The sequence below is a fragment of the Lemur catta genome, chromosome 19 (assembly GCF_020740605.2).
Source record: "Lemur catta isolate mLemCat1 chromosome 19, mLemCat1.pri, whole genome shotgun sequence".
NCBI classification, from domain to species: domain Eukaryota; kingdom Metazoa; phylum Chordata; class Mammalia; order Primates; family Lemuridae; genus Lemur; species Lemur catta.
In genome coordinates this window covers 33,620,076-33,635,686 of record NC_059146.1, presented here as the reverse complement: position 1 = coordinate 33,635,686, position 15,611 = coordinate 33,620,076, and the positions used below count along the sequence as shown (strand labels likewise).

The 15,611-nt window shown below is 52.2% G+C and overlaps 1 protein-coding gene across 2 annotated transcripts in view; it reads right to left on the bottom strand.

The window, feature by feature from the left end:
• RHPN2 (rhophilin Rho GTPase binding protein 2) overlaps positions 1-15,034 on the bottom strand; it is a 45,244-nt gene extending 30,210 nt beyond the window's left edge. The window contains exons 1-2 of one of the 2 annotated variants that reach the window (XM_045531756.1): positions 14,915-15,034; positions 2,831-2,946 (exon numbers count right to left, since the gene is read on the bottom strand). In XM_045531756.1, coding sequence (XP_045387712.1) covers positions 2,831-2,946; positions 14,915-14,983 — 185 coding nt within the window. In that variant the 5' untranslated portion in view covers positions 14,984-15,034. Of the gene's footprint in view, positions 1-2,830; positions 2,947-8,289; positions 8,450-14,914 lie in introns of those variants that run through there. The other variant, XM_045531757.1, reaches the window with a different exon arrangement.
• Positions 15,035-15,611: the final 577 nt, after the last annotated feature.

The following is a 15,611-nucleotide window of genomic DNA, read 5'->3' as shown; positions in this document are numbered from 1 at the left end:
CAAAGCGCCCTATTTGTTTTCGGGAAACCGTTGGTGCCGATTGAGTCAGATTAATAAATACCTACAGGGTTTCCTCTGACAACATTCTCCAGAGAGGGGCACTTTGAACTTTTAGGTCACCGTGGGAATCATTAACAGTCCCACCCCACCCCCACGCCTGTCAGCTCAACAACTGCCAGTCCGACAATGAGCTTGAGCCAGGCTCGGGCCTCTGAGACCACGTTTGCTGGTCAACAGAACAGGACCGAGAAAACTGCCCTAGTTCCCGCCCGAGAAACTCCAAGTGCCCTGGTCAGAGGCCTCCCTGGCCACCTTGTCCCTGAGGCTGTGCCACCCCGAGCCAACATCTACCACGTTTTTGTTTCATCATGCCCTAGAAAATATCGCTTCCTGATGTGGTCTGATTTGTTTACTTGTATATTAAGCTTCCCACCCCCCAACAAGAAATTAAGCCTCATGACAGCAGGGCCTTGTCTGAACTGGGTGTAGCCTCATCCCCTGCACCTCAAATACTGCCTGCCACGTAAGAGGTGCTCAGTGGGGGCCAGGGTGGTGGCTCAGGCCTGTCATCCCAGCACTTTGGGAGACCGAGGTGGGAGGATCGCTGGAGCCCAGGAGTTCAACATCACAGGGAGCTATGATTGCACCACTGCACCCTAGCCTGGACGACTTAGCAAGACCTTGTCTCTAAAAAAGTTTAAAAAGATAACAAAGAGGTGCTCCCTGAACAAGCCACCGTGGTAGCCACTCCTGGAAAGGCCACAGCACCAGGCCTGCCCACCTGCCCACCAGAAGCCACGGCTACAAAACACCCCACAGCCTTCCCAGCACACGGCAGGGAGTCCCAAAATTAGGGGGCCTCCCCCAAACAGCAAAGGCCACGTGAGGTCCACTGCGCTGTGGGACGCCGACAATTCCCAAGTTCAGACTTGTCTTAGGACAGGGCCACTGTCAGACGTTTCACAAGGCAAACATTACACTGTTTTCTCAGTCTCCTCCAGTGACAACCTCCTTTGCACCCAGTTACAAAAGGAGCTGGAGGCTCCCAGACACCTTCCCACCCGGGAACTCAAGTCCTCCTCTATTCCCTGAGTCCCGCAACCGTCACAGGCACAGCACTGTACTTCCCGATCGAGCGGCAGGTTCAGGGGGATTGTTATTCTTCTGCAGCTCTGTGGTATTTCACAATAAAAAATGAATAAAGGCTCCCATCTGTAACCCCAGCACTTCGGGAGGCCAAGGTGGGAAGACTGCTTGAGGCCAGAAGTTTAAGACCAGCCTGGGCAACATATTCAGACCCCATCTCCACAAAAACATTAAATAAAGGAATTAACTGGGCATAGTGGCACAAGCCTACGGTCCCAGCTACTTGGGAGGATGAGGCAGGAGGATCGCTTGAGCCCAGGAGTTTGAGGTTGTTGTGAGCTACGACCGCACTACTGTACTCCAGCATGGGTGGCAGAGCAAGACCCTCTTATAAAAAAAAAAAACATAATCACAAAAGTATTTCATGCACTTCATTCTAACACTGAAGGGACTAAAATGAAAAGTAAAGAGTCACTTCCACTTCCGATTCCTGGACCTGTCCCCAAGAGCTCTAATAATAGCTCCTTTCTTCTTCCTTTGGTGCATATACAAAAGCGTATGTACAAATCCTTTAAACACACGCATTTATGCAGGGCATGCTGTCCTGCACTTTTCTTTTCCCCACTAATATCTCAGAGCTCCTTCCTAGGGAGCAAATACAGTCCAATTCAGAAATGAATCGATCATGGTCAGAACCCATCTTCCTGCTTTGCCACATGCTCAGGGGAGCGGCCCACATGGAGGAGCCGATTCCCACCGTTCATACATGTCCACGAGCACCAGAGCCCCTGTCACAAACACTCAGTTTGTTTTCCCCAACAACTTCTCCCCAGAAGTCTCTGGGCTCCCCAAGGCCTCCAGCGGTGAAGCTGACCCATTGGGAACACCCATGATCAATATCCTTGCAGACATGTTGGCACCCCCACCCCACCCCACCCCACCCCCCGGAATCCCTGAAAGTCCCAGGAAGCTCCAAGGGACTTGCAGTTTCAAGCAGGCAGACCAGGCCCCTTCTCTGCCAGGTTTTCGGGTTCCACGTCTCTCCTGAGGCCCCAGGAGGCCTCTGTCTCACCCACCTGGGCAGCAGGCCCGGTGCCCTTAGGAGTTACCCCTAGAACTGTGAAGGAAGAAGAAACTCTACACTTTATACAAAAGGAAGCTGGCACATTGTCCCTTGTTGCAGTTAAGGGTGTGGAGAGGGTTTACAGCTGCCCAGACACAGGTAAGGCTTCACTGAGTTCTGTCCTTGATAAATAACTCTTTTATCAGCACAGCACAGTAACAGCTGCCCTAGAGCTCTCCTGACAAAGGCAAACCCCGGCAATGATGGCCCCCGTTCCCTCCTTTCTTCCTTCCTTTCCTTTACACATTCAATACACATTTACCAAGCAGTGGTTCTACACCATGCATAGTGTTAGTGGAAAAAACACAGAAGTTCCACAGGAAGCAGGGAGAACAAACACCAAGATAAAAATTGGACTTCCGGTCAAGACAGCTGACCAAACTGAGGCCAGACACCCCACTGTCCGTGTCTATGCCCCACCCATCCAATCCTCAAACACACGATATTTGTCTTGAACACAAACAAGCTCTCAGCAGGAATGGGCCCACTCCAGGGTGCCAGAAACGAGGAGGAAACCCAAAGCTGAAACCCAGAGCCAGGTCTGGGGGCCTCGAGGACAGGTGGGCAGGCCTCTGGAGAGCCCGGGCTCCCGGCTGCGGCAGTGGAGCCAGAGACACCTACTTCAGAAGGTTTTCAGCTCCGGTCCTCATCCGCACGGCTTTCAGGATCTGCTGGTTCAAGGCAGCTCTTTGATTCTGCAATTTGCTCCGGCCAGTTTGCGCAAGCGGATTACAACCCTAAGAGGAAATAACAGATGCCCCTTCAGAGGTCAAACACTCTAAAAATGACAATGTTGAATATAATAAAAAAATGTTTAACTTAAATAATCTTTCTGAAAATAAAAGTGACACCAATATATAAAATGTGTAAAATACTGCAAAGGATAAAGAAGAAAAGTCACTTGTAACACAGCTCGAAAGCAGCCACTGTGAACTGGTCTCTTTCCTTTCTGTCTACTTTATATGCATGTTGTTGTTATTTTTCGGCATCAGTGTGGATAACCACCACCATGTGTGAGGATTTGCTCAGACTCCCAGGACCCAGTACATGGTTGTTATCGTGACTAAGATTTATCACAGCAGCTTAGTCAGAATGCACGGCTGGATCATAAGCGGGAAAAACCCAGGCAGTGTGGAGGAATCCACACCTTATATCCTCTTTCTCCCGTGACGAGTCACACAGAGTGCTGCGCTCTTCCCCCAGCAACAAAAATGCAGCCATGTGTACGCAGTGTCTCCGCCCAAGTCAGCCCATTAGAGAATCAACACCCAGAGTTTTACTGGGGGCTGGTCACGAAGGCACCTTCTACCGAGCATGTACCAAAATGCTAGACTTCCAGAAGAAAAGCCGGAGTTCGCCATTGTTTGCACCATCAGTCCAGGCACAGTGAACCAGCCTTATCAGCTAGGGCACAGTGTGGACAGCCCCAGAACGAGGTTCCCAGATGCCAGCAGGCACGGATGTGAGCCTCGGATCTGCTATGCTAAGCGTGTCTGCGCGATGGCACACACAGCCCAGCACATTTCCTCACTTAATACTCTACCATGAAATTTCCCTTTATTATGAAATGTTCCTCAAAAACATGATTTTAATGATTGTATAATATTACCCTTTTTCTTCTAGTACATACCATCTTCCTATAGTTGGTATTTAGATTGTTTCCAAGCATCTCATGTTTTTTGTGAGACGGGGTCTCACTATGTTGCCCAGGGGATTCTCCAACTCTGGGCTCAAGCGATCCTCCCACATCAGCTGGGACTACAGGTGCATCCTACAGCTTGCTGATTTTTTTATATAATAATTTGGGGCACATTTATGAACATGAATCTTTATAAATCTCTAGTTTTTTTCTTTACGATATCTTTCTAGGGCAGAGTTACAGGGTCAAACCTCTTTAAGGCTACCCATGTACCAACCCAATTATCCTCTAGGAAAGAAAGGCACACAAACATAATATCCCCTGTGACCTCTCCCTCACTGTTACTGAGTTTAAGTCTACTTTTTTTTTTTAAAATAACAGCTTTATGGAGATAAAATTCATATACCATAAGTTCTACCCATTGAAAATATACAGTTCAGTGGGTTCTACTGTATTCAGAGTTGTGCAACCATCACCACTATCTGATTTTAGAACATTTTCATCACCCCAAAAAGAAACCAAGTATCCATTAGCAGGCACTCCCCATTTTCTCTCTCCCCACTTCCCCTAACCCTGGGCAAACACAAATCTACTTTCTGTCTGTATAGATTTGCTTATTCTGGACATTTCATATAAATGGAATCACATAATATATGGATTTTGTGTCTAGCTTCTTTCACTTAGCATGATGTTTTCAAGGTTTATCTACATTGTAATGTAGCAGAACTTCGTTCTTTCTTGTCCCTTAATGATATTTCATTATATAGATATACTGCATTTGTTTTATCTATTCATCAGTTGGTAGACATTTAGAGTTTTTTCACCATTATGAATAAGGCTGCTTATTGGTGTACACAGTTTTATATGGATGTGTGTTTTTGTTTCTCTCGACTGAATACCTAGGAGTGGCACTGCTAGATCACATGGCGAATTCTATGTTTAACCATTCGAGGAAATACCAGACTATTTCCCAAAGTGGCTACACTATTTTACATTCCCACTAACAGTGCATGAGAGTTCCAATTTATCTAGCTCTCACTAATACTCGCTATGGCCTACCTTTTGTGTTACAGCTACCCTAGCATGTGTGGTAGGTCACTGTGGTTTCGAATTGCATTTCCCTGATGGTTAATGATACTGAACATCTTTTCATGGGTTTATTGGCCATTTGTACATCTTCTTGGAAGAAATGTCAATTGAGATCCTGTCCTCATTTTTAAACTGGGTTGTCTTTTTATTTGTCTAGTTGAAAAGTATTTTTCTAAATCTTTGCCATGTTGACATGCAAAAGCAGGTATTTCATTCTTCCAACTTGTAGGTTTTATTATTATAGTGAAGGTAAACATTTTCTCATACAGTACTGATCTTGAATTTTTCAGTGAATTGTCTGCTAGTGTTCTCTGCACATTATTTTCTGGGGTATTTAGATTACATTTCATTCTACAAAGTTTAAGACCAGAATAAGTTTCACTTTAACCTATGGTGCTCAACCCACTCCAGACAGGTAGAAAGAAGCCCTGGGATTTGAGTTAGGATCACATTTCCTATTCTGTAGCTTATCTCTGGGTCCTGCCCACTGTGATTACTTCCTGGCGTGGGTGGGGGGGCAGTATTACGTGGGTGGGGGGGGCAGTATCACATGAAGAGATTCCCTTTCTCTCCAGCTACGTCACCCCTGTCTCAGCTCTGCACACAACTAGCCTCCCTAACCTTGGCCCCAGCCACGCCCATGGGCTGGACCCAGGGAGGGAGAAGGGGAGTAACCCACAGCCGACACCTTCCCAGGGATCCTGCATCAGAGGCCTCTGGACTAGCAGGTCATAAATGAATCACGTTTCTCCTTCCACAAAGATTTCTCGGCCTCACTTCCCAGCAGGTCACCACCGCCTGACCCCCACATACTCCCCCCAACCAACCTAACTTCCCTGGTCTCACAAGGACATTTTCCCAAGTCCAAATTGTACAGATATTCAGAATCTGTGTTGGAATTGATCTTAAACGATTACCTTTTAAACCACTAAAATGATCCCCGATTTTGCCTTTTTTCAGACATAAGACAAAAATGTCTTTAACGTTAACCTAATTTAATATTAATGGACAAAAATAATTGTCAGTCTCTTTCCTTTCCATTTCCAAAAATTACTCCGATGGGTATGGTTCGATTTGACGCAGAACTCCATGGCTCACCAAGGCTGCGTTTCATTTTACAGAGAAGCTTTACTAACCGATCCCTTCCCGTGCATTCCCAGGGCTCAGATAAGCAGACATTCCAAGAGGCGGATAAGAACTTCTTCCTCCTCCTATACCTTACCCAACCTCTGGCTGGCCCAGAATCACCACACCCTGACCAGCCCACAGATTTGGGGTCAAGTTTCTAGATAAGGCATAGAAATGCTCAGGATTAGATGTGACTGAGTAATTGCGCCCAAAACTATATTACTTCTTACCGACAGGGAGGAATGCCAGGCCCTGCTGGGAACACCGAAAACGCCCCCGGGGCTGTTTGGAGACTTCCCTGAGAGGTCGATCTGGACAGGACTGCCAGAAAGACCCCTGGGCAGCAGCAGAGGCCCTGCTCGGGGCTGCTCTGTTGGGGGACCCAGAGTCCTGGCCGCTGGTCTCGTCCAGTAGCAAAGCCCAGCCCTGAATGCTGCCAGACCAGCCCCTGCAACTCACTGGCAGAGTCGGGTTTGTGCCAGGACGTGAGGCTGCTCCAAGACTGGAGCGAGGGTTCGCACCAGGGACCAGGGCAGAACCTCTCACGCCTGCTTGGCCCAGGAACCGGGAGACCACCTGAGCTGTCCTGACCTCGAGGTCATGCTGACAAGCCCTACAGTGAAGTGAGGCTTTCTCCTACACGGAGTCCCTCGTGTCCTCGGGCATTTCTGTCGGTCTGGGAACTCGGAAGGATGGTCTGACAGCCGACACCCACGAAAGCAAGTCCTGAGTGAACGCTCAGCGTTATCACGAGCTTTGTGGGCAGCTTACGCGGACCCTGGTACAGCATCTTGGATCTCAGGGTTCTGAGGCAAGGGGGTTAGGTGAGCTCCCAAGATCCTAGAGGCAGTCAGGGTCGGAGTGGGACATATCTCACGCCTCTCCCACTGCTCTGAGATGAACAGTGAGGCAGCCAGAGCTGTAGGAACCTGTGGGAGTGCTGGTGCAGCTCCCCTGCTGGCCCTAGACGCCCCCTTCATCTAGTGCTTCCTGGCTGAGGACTGCCGAGCATCACCCCCTTGCCTTTGGGGAACAGTGACCAGTGCCCACTCTCCTACCTTACAGCCCGTGATGATGGGGGGTAAACACATGCTCCCCCCACCTCCTTTCCAAGGGGAAGGGCATCTGACTCATGCCTGGCCAGCTGTAACACTAAGGCCCTCGGCCCTGAGATCGGTTCAAGAATAAGCACCTGAGGTGTGATGATCTGGTGCCATCAGAGCCCATCAGGAAGAGCCCCTCACTGGCCTTGAACCTGGGAGGGAGGATGTGGGACCAGCAGCTACAGGACATAACCACCAACAGGGGAGTGCCTGCCCAGAAAGGGAACCAACTCATGGGGAACAGAGCTGAGAAACAGCTTTGCTGATGGCATTTGAGCCCTTGATCAAGCCAAGCCTGAAGCCATCCCTCTGGATTTCTCAGTTATAGGAACCAATCAATTTATTCTCTTCCTTCCCTAAGCCATTTTTTGAATTGAGGTATAACTGACATACAATAAAGTACACAGATTTTAACTACATAATTCAAGGAGCTTGAAGAAATGTATAAACCTGTGTGACCATCACTCCAATCAAAACAGAAAATAGAATATTTCCATCACCCCTGGCAACCAATACTCTGATTTCTATCACCACAGATTTTTCGCCTATTCTAGAACTATGTAAATAGAATCAGATAGGATGTATTCTTTTGCGTGTGGCTTATTTTGCTCAATATCACATTCTGAGATTCACCTGTGCTGTTGCATTTATCAGTGTTTTGTTTCATTTTCTATTGTGGAGTAGAATTCAATTGTAGGGAATGTACCTATGTGTATTTATCATTTTGGATTAGATTTTTCTGGCACCTGCAACTAAAAAAGTCCTAACTAGAATAAGCTTACCTTGAGTAAAAACTCTCCTTACATGTGAATGTATACTCACATGTCCTAGTGTACAGATTGTTCACCTCTGAATCAAGTATTTAAGAGCAGCACCCAGACAAAAACGGGAAGCACTCAATTTGGAAGAAAGGGAAGGATGGTCAGCGTAGTCCTGCAGACAGCAATACGGCCAGGCTGCCTGGAAGGCAGGCACAGATGGAATGGGGCAGTCGTTCCTCCCACACTGGGGCCCCGCTCCAGTGGTGCCTGGCGCCTGTCTCCTCCCCACCGCCTGCCTCCTCCCCACCGTGGGCACCAGTGGGGGCCCTTCCTCCATGCAGCCAGAGACAAAGCCCTTACATGTAGATGCATTTCCAGCAAATGTAGGGCAAAGTGCAAGCTCAGGATCCGGGCACAACACTGAGTGAGAGGTGACGCTGCAGGGCCAGAGAGACCCTCACACAGGGTAGAGGAGGGCAGGTGGTTTTAGCCGCTTCTCCAGCGAAGTTATTTCTCTGCCTCTCTCTCTCCTTCCTGGTTAGGCAATCCCTCACTCAACCACCAAACTGTGGGAAACAGAATTTTTTGTTTATAAGTTAGCCAGAGCTGTCAACCAGAAAGCACAGAAATAGCACACGATACCCTGCAATATACACATACGTCTCACTTAACTTTTCACCACACTGGAGACTCAGGGCAGGTTGGAGGGACAGAATCTAGCTCTTCCACGTCCATAAAAATAAAGACACGAATTTACGACTAGTAAACAGCCCTCGTGCTCTTCCAGGATCTCCGCCAGGTGACGGGGCTGGAGGCTGAGGCCCAGCTGCCTCCCTCCAGCATCTCAATCCATTCCCATGGGCGGTGGGTCGCCTCATGAGTCAACATCTAGCCATCATCTTTAGCTACAGACTCCCTTCAGTCAGTTCTAGAAATCTTTACGAACACCTACTGTGTGCCAGTCATGGTTATTTCTCAACATGCTGAATAACTAACCTTTTGCTATGCCTCCTACCACCTGTCAAATCACCAAAATTTCCATGAATCGAATGTATTTCCAGACCCAAACTAGGACAACTGGCAGGACGCACCAATCAATAGGTAACAGTCTTCACCTAGAAAGTGTGTCTGTGTGTCGTGGGGGACAGGGCTGGCATGTGTATGTGACTTTCAATTTGTGCACTTTTAGCAGGACGCAGTGGCTCATGCCTGTAATCCTAGCACTCTGGGAGGCCGAGGTGAGAGGATGGCTTGAGCTCAGGAGTTTGAGACCAGCCTGAGCAAGGGTGAGACCCTGTCTCCACTATAAGTAGGAAAAATTAGCCGGGTGTGGTGGCGCATGCCTGTAGTTCTAGCTACTCAGGAGGCTGAGGCAGGAGGATCACTTGAGCCCAGGAGTTTGAGGTTGTTGTGAGCTAGGCTGACGCCTCTGCACTCTATAGCCCAAGTGACAGAGCAAGACTCTGTCTCAAAGAAATAATTTGTACACTTCTCTGATTACCTTTTCTTATAATAACTTATATAAATCACATTGGAAAAAAATAAACTCTCTAAAGTTGTTTTTGATCACCTGCCCTTTTCTCTTCTTACTATCAAATCGAAACCTGGCTGTAGAGGATCTGACTGCAAAGTCCAGAGGGACTGAAACCATTCACCGTGGTCCCTCTGTACCCGCTGCTGCAGGCAGGAGACCTCGTCCCCAGCCCGCACCCCTGGCTGCCGCTCTGCTAGACACGCAGTCCTCTGGCCGAGCTGTACCTGCAGTTCAGCTGTGCTCTACGGCCACCTCCAATGCAGCCTCCGTGTCACGGGACTCTGGTGTCTGAGCCAGAGGAGGAAGTGTTCATCGGGCTAAAGCTGATGCCCAGTAGCATCAGGTGGTGTCTTGGCAACCATCCAAACAGCCCCAGGAAACAAGGGACATTTGCAGTGTTACAGCTCATCACTTGACTCTCCTCTGAGTCACCCTGAAAACTGTTTCTGCCAGGGGACTCCTCCCGGCCAGGATCCCACAGTGGAGGAGTGCCGGTCAGGCAGGGCCCCGGGCTGTTGGTGTACACTAGTGCGCCCGGGCAGACCCCCTCCCCAAGCCCACAGCCGGCCTGGGTCCAGCCCCGCCTTTAGGATCTGGCTTAGACCATGCAGGGGTCAGGGCAGCATCACCAACTTCCACACCCCTCCTCTCCGCCTCTCCACTCCGGAAAGGGCTCGGGGCTCCAAGGGGTTGGGTGCCAACAGCAGGAGGGATAACACCAGCACCCAATACAACCAGAGCTGCTAGTCGACCCCCACGACCCAGGCTGTGCATGGTAGACTCAGCCCATCTGAAGGCTTCCCCGCACACGTGTCTAAAGTGAAACTAGACCCCGCTGAGACGAATGGGGTAGAGGAAGAACTAGGAGCAGCTTCTGGGTTAAAAAAAAAAAATTCTCCTCCTTCCTTCTCTGCTGGAGCCTCCAGCAAGCCCAGAGTAAACAGGGACCATGAAGCAGGACACAGTGAACCCTGGCACCCGGTACAGCCTGGAGGTTTCTGTGAACAAGAAACAACTTCTCCTACAGCTCTTGAGTAAAAACAATGGAGCTAACTTCATTTCGGGGACATTAGTGTTCCCAAAGGATGAAGAGGCAGAGATAAGAAGTGACAATGCTCTACTGTGTGCTCCGTTCTGCCACACAGTGCCAAGACCTTTCTTTCATTTAGGGGCCTTCAGCAGCCCCGGAGGAAGGCTTTCTCTAATTTTTTCCCAGCTGGTTTTTTTTTTTTGTGTGTGTGTGTGGCCAAGAACAGGTTTTCCTGAGGGTTTTAGGACTACAGCATTGGGGGACATTTATGACTACAGCTATCCCTCTATTTAAACATAATAATTTAATGAGAAAGACAAGAATAGTGAGAAGCCAAAGAAAGGTGAGAGAGACGTGATATTGCCATAGACCATAAAGTTGTTTTTTTTTAATTTAGAGAACTCACAGTGGCTCATGCCTATAATCCCAGCACTTTGGAAAGCTGAGGTGGGAGGATTGCTTGAGGCCAGGAGTTCAAAACCAGCTGGGCAATACAGTGAGACCACAACTCTACAAAAAAATTTGTTATAAACTAGCCAGGCGTGGTGATGTGTACCTGTAGTCCCAGCTACTCCAGAGGCTGAGGTGGGAGGGTTGCTTGAGCCCAGGAGTGTTATTATCAGCCCAGACCAGGGGGACAGAGTCTTAGGGGCGGGGAGGGGGCCCATGCATGACCTGGGGCAAAGTTGTGTCCTCAGGCTCTGTACAGAAAAAGCCAAGAAAATCCTGATTTACAAAGGGACCCCCTCCCCCCCCACCAGTGACTGACTTGCACACACAACGTCCAAGTCCAGCCAGCATAAGGGACTTTTGGGCAATTGAGTGCAAGTCACACAAAACACAGTTGAAGCTCTGAATATGGCCCATGGACCACCAACTTTTTGCTCACTGGACTAAAGCAAAGAAGGTGATTCCTTTTCAAGCATGGCCTGAACTATCCCAACAAAGCATCATTGCCCAGCACCCCAGGAAATGAGACCCGCCACAGAAGCTGTATTAAGTCAGGGTCCAGGGTGTCCCCAAACCTGACAGGGGGTCAAGCACAGAGCTGTCACTCCATAATTACTTCCTGAATGGAGCAGAATGGCATTTTAAAGAAAAGGGGCGGGAAGGTGTGACAGCTAAGAGAATGAAAAAGAAGCCGACTTTAGTAGAAACTCATTTGCTCCTGCAGGTGTGCACAAAATCCCAATGGTGCATACACAGGACGGGCGAGCCTGACGCAGAGGCAGCTGCAGACGCCCTGACTGCATCTCCAGTCCCAGGGGTCCTCACTCGCCCTCCTGGCTAGCCTGGGCACCGAATCCAGGAATCCACGCAGAGGCTGTTGGCAATCCTCAGCTCCCTGCGGGAGCCCTGGGACCCCTCCCCAGTTTGCTCTCTCTCCCCAGAATCTCCTACCATCCCCACACCCAACTCCTTCAGCTTCAGCTTTAAAAGGCGTTATCTAGACCTCCTCGTTCTAAAACAAACCTGCCGCTCTCTTCTCTCCCCCTCCCTCCAGCAATTATCTTCTCTGCCCTTCTTCCCCTGCACCTGCCATGCTGACTTTTGTCCCCAACTCTCCAACCATCTGTTTCCTAAAAACCCCTAAAGGACTACACAGCCAGTATTCTCCAGTGCCCTTCTGACTTGTCAACCTCACCTCTCCCCTAAAAGACTCACCTCTCTGCTTCCTTGACGTGGCCCCACCCCTGGTCTGCCTCCCATCTCTCTACCTGTCCCTTAGGCAGAGGTATTATTCCCTTCCGTCTGTCCTGGGTCCTTTTACTCAATACCCCCACTGCCTCTCACACTGGTGCCTCCCAAAGTCACATCTCCAGCCAGGGAGCTCCCAGGGCTGCCAGGTCTGTGGAGTGGACTCTCACCAGGACCACCACGTGGAGACCCCACAGTGGGATATCTTGGATATCAACTACCCCACACACCAGCCTCCTGGTCCACCCCACCTCAGGGAGGCTCCTGACCAGACCCCCGGGGCAGACATTTGATTCCCACTGGCAGGACTTTCCCCACCACATCCTGTCCCATTATTCTTCCCATAGCTGCAGACACTGCCTTTGCTCAGGCTGGCATCAATCCAGCCTCCTTGCTAGGATCCCCTGCCCTCGGTCTGGACCCCTGGTCTGAGTTACAGGCGCAAGCTGGTGGGAAGCACGGGTGGCCAAGACTGTATTTACACAGCATTTTCTAGAATTGACTGCATTTTCATCAACAGTCTGTATCAGAATAGGAAGGGCACAGATGATGGGGATTGCAGGGGACTAAATCCCCACCCCCCACCAATGCCTCTCTGCCTGGCTCCACCACTGCCTCTCCCCCATGCCCCACCCACGGACCTCTCAGCTGTCAAAGGGGTCTTTCCTTCTCCGACATAAATCTTACATGTCTGGTCCTGCTTTACATACTTAGGTGGATTCCTGCCCTTCCCCAGTTGCTTAGCAGTTTGCATGACGCTGAACTGCCTGGTTCCCGCTCATGCTGCTGCACTGCGGTGGGCTGCCCAACAATCGCTCACAATCCACACCTTTGCCCCGCTGCTCCCTCCACCTGAAGTGCCCTTCCTCCCCTTCTACACCTGTAGGACACCCACCTTTCATTCGGTGAGCATCTGTTTTAGGTCAAACTGGCTCGGGTCACAGATCAGGAAAGCTTCAACATCAACACCTCTTACTTTCCTCGGACAAAGTGACTCCTTGGACTGGTATGACAACACAGCTGTAGCACAGTGATCCCCGCAAGGTCTCCATTTCAAAATAGATGCTTCTAATTGTAAAGTTGTGATTCACCTCACTTTGCACCCATGACACGATCGTCTACCACCAGAGAAACTGCATCTAAAAAACAGCCAATCGTGCGTCCTGTCATGGCTCCTTGCCGTCCCCTCCCCCCTGGGACTCACAGATGTGGGCACCTCCCACGGGAAAACCTGCTCTGCAAAGCTTGAGACCACCACCCTCACAGGTGTGCTCCATCCCTCCTGCCCCTCTCTCTGCCACTTTCCCCCAGATGGTGCTATAGGTCCACAACTCCACCGAGACACAGACAGGGACAGGGACAGAGGGCAAACAACCCAGGGAGGAAATGAAGTCCGTGAAAGACCAGCAGCTTGCTGGAGGCCACACAGCAATTTTGTGGGGGTGGCAGTCAGGCCCTGGGGCCCTAGGACAGACATCCAGGGATTCTCAGGCCAGGCCTCCTACAATTCCATGGCCTGTGATCCTCTGTCCCAAACGCCACACATAATTAGTAGTTATAATCCTGTAATTCCATGATGACATCTTTGAACTTAAATATACCTCAAAACTACTTTTTTTTTTTTAATGCTAAAAGCAACTTAACAAAAACGAACTTTTCCCACTCCGTCCCCACCTGTCTCCAGACTCCCCTCCTGCCCTGCCCACTGCTCCTCACGGGGGAGCAACAGCCCAAAGTGGTCACCTGGGAGGAGGAAGACGCCAAGACTATTTAAAAACTGGATAGTTAGGCTTTGAACAATTAAGAATTGATTGTTCTGTGGGAAACAGTTTCACTTCCCTATTTACGACTATGCACTGTGCCTTCGGTCATGTCTGTTATTAAAAAATCAACAACAATCTCTCAACCCACCCAGTGATCCCTGGCCAGGCGCCAAAGGCTATTTTTAGGCTGATGGGGACCTGGAGGAAGGCGAAGAAGGTGTCACCATGACTCCCGGCCTGAACGCGTCTTTGCAGCCCAGGCCCTGTCGCCTACGGGAACTCGTTCCGCGGGCTGGGGTCGCTTTTGAAGGACTCGGGCACCCGACTGTCACCTCCAGGGCGGGACGGCGGCGTGTGCCGGGGAGCGCCCGAACGTGCCGAGCGCCAGCTGGGCCGCACTGGCCGCCCGCCCCGCGCCGGTCCCGGACACCCGGATAAATCCGCTTTAGCACGAAGTGAGACGGGGCCAGACCGCGGCGCTCACGCCCTCCCGGGTCCCCCCCACCAGCAGCTCTTCCGCCCCCTAAAAAGTCTACGAGGCGGATCCTGGAAGCATTTTGGACGCAAAAAGAGAACGCCAACCCGCTGGGACGGTCTTCGGTCCCCCCCGCGCTCCACCGAGCGCTCCGGGGGATCCGGCGCAGCCAGGACGAGTCCTCTCCCCCGGCACGTGCGACTGCCGGCGGGGGCCACCGCAGCTCCCCTCGAGACCCCCGCCCTCCGCCCCACCTGCGCCGGGCGGCCCCACGCGCCCGCACCCCCGGCCCCGGATGCCACCTGCTCCGGGGCCGGTTCGCCGCCGCCCTCCCCGCGCCCGCAGCCTCGGCCCGGGGGCACCAGGCCGGCGCGCCCCCTCCCGCTCCGGCCTGGCCGACCCCGGCCGCGCGCTCCCGCAGCCCCCCACCCCGCCCGGCCGGAAAGGGGGCCAGTCGCCCGCGGCTGCCCGCCCGAGCCGCCCACCTTCCGAAAGTAGCCGTCGCCCTCCTTCTCCAGCGGCCGGGGGGCCGCGGGCAGCAGCGCGTCGGTCATGCTGGCGGCGCGGGCGCGGGCGGACTGAGGCGCGGCGGCCGCGGTCGGCTGGAGAGGGCGCCCGGCCAGCCCCGCCCCGCCCCAGGCCGAGCCCGGAGCCGCGGACCCCGCCCCCCGCCCCGCCCCGGCCCCGGGTCTGAGGCCGCGCAGCCCGGGCCGACCCCACTGCCTCGCGGTCCGCAGACCCGGGCCCGGGCGCGTCGCCTAGGATCCGGGCTGGGCGGCGGCGCAGGGGACCGGACTGGGGTCTCAGGCTGGCGACCGGCACCCCTCTCCGGAGCCCTGGGAATAGACGCGGAGGGCACGGGAGAAGTCGCCGTCCCTCCCGGGAGGATCCCGGACGCCGCGGGAACGGGGACCGAACCCGACGCCACGTCGAGGGCACAGCGAGAGCTCAGGGTCCTGGGCCAGGTCGGAAAACCTTCCTGCGGGAGGGGACCCCGCGGCCGAGTCGGGGACACTGAGGGAGTGGTGGCAGCGCGGCGGTCGCCCCACTAGCCCCCTCCCCGCTGCCGAGGACAGGCGGATGCGCTGGGGGTCGGACGGCGCCGGGAGACGGGCCACCTACCGAGGGAACCCCGAGGCAGGGAGAGGTTGTGCGCGAGAGACTCGACGGATGTCCTTGCTC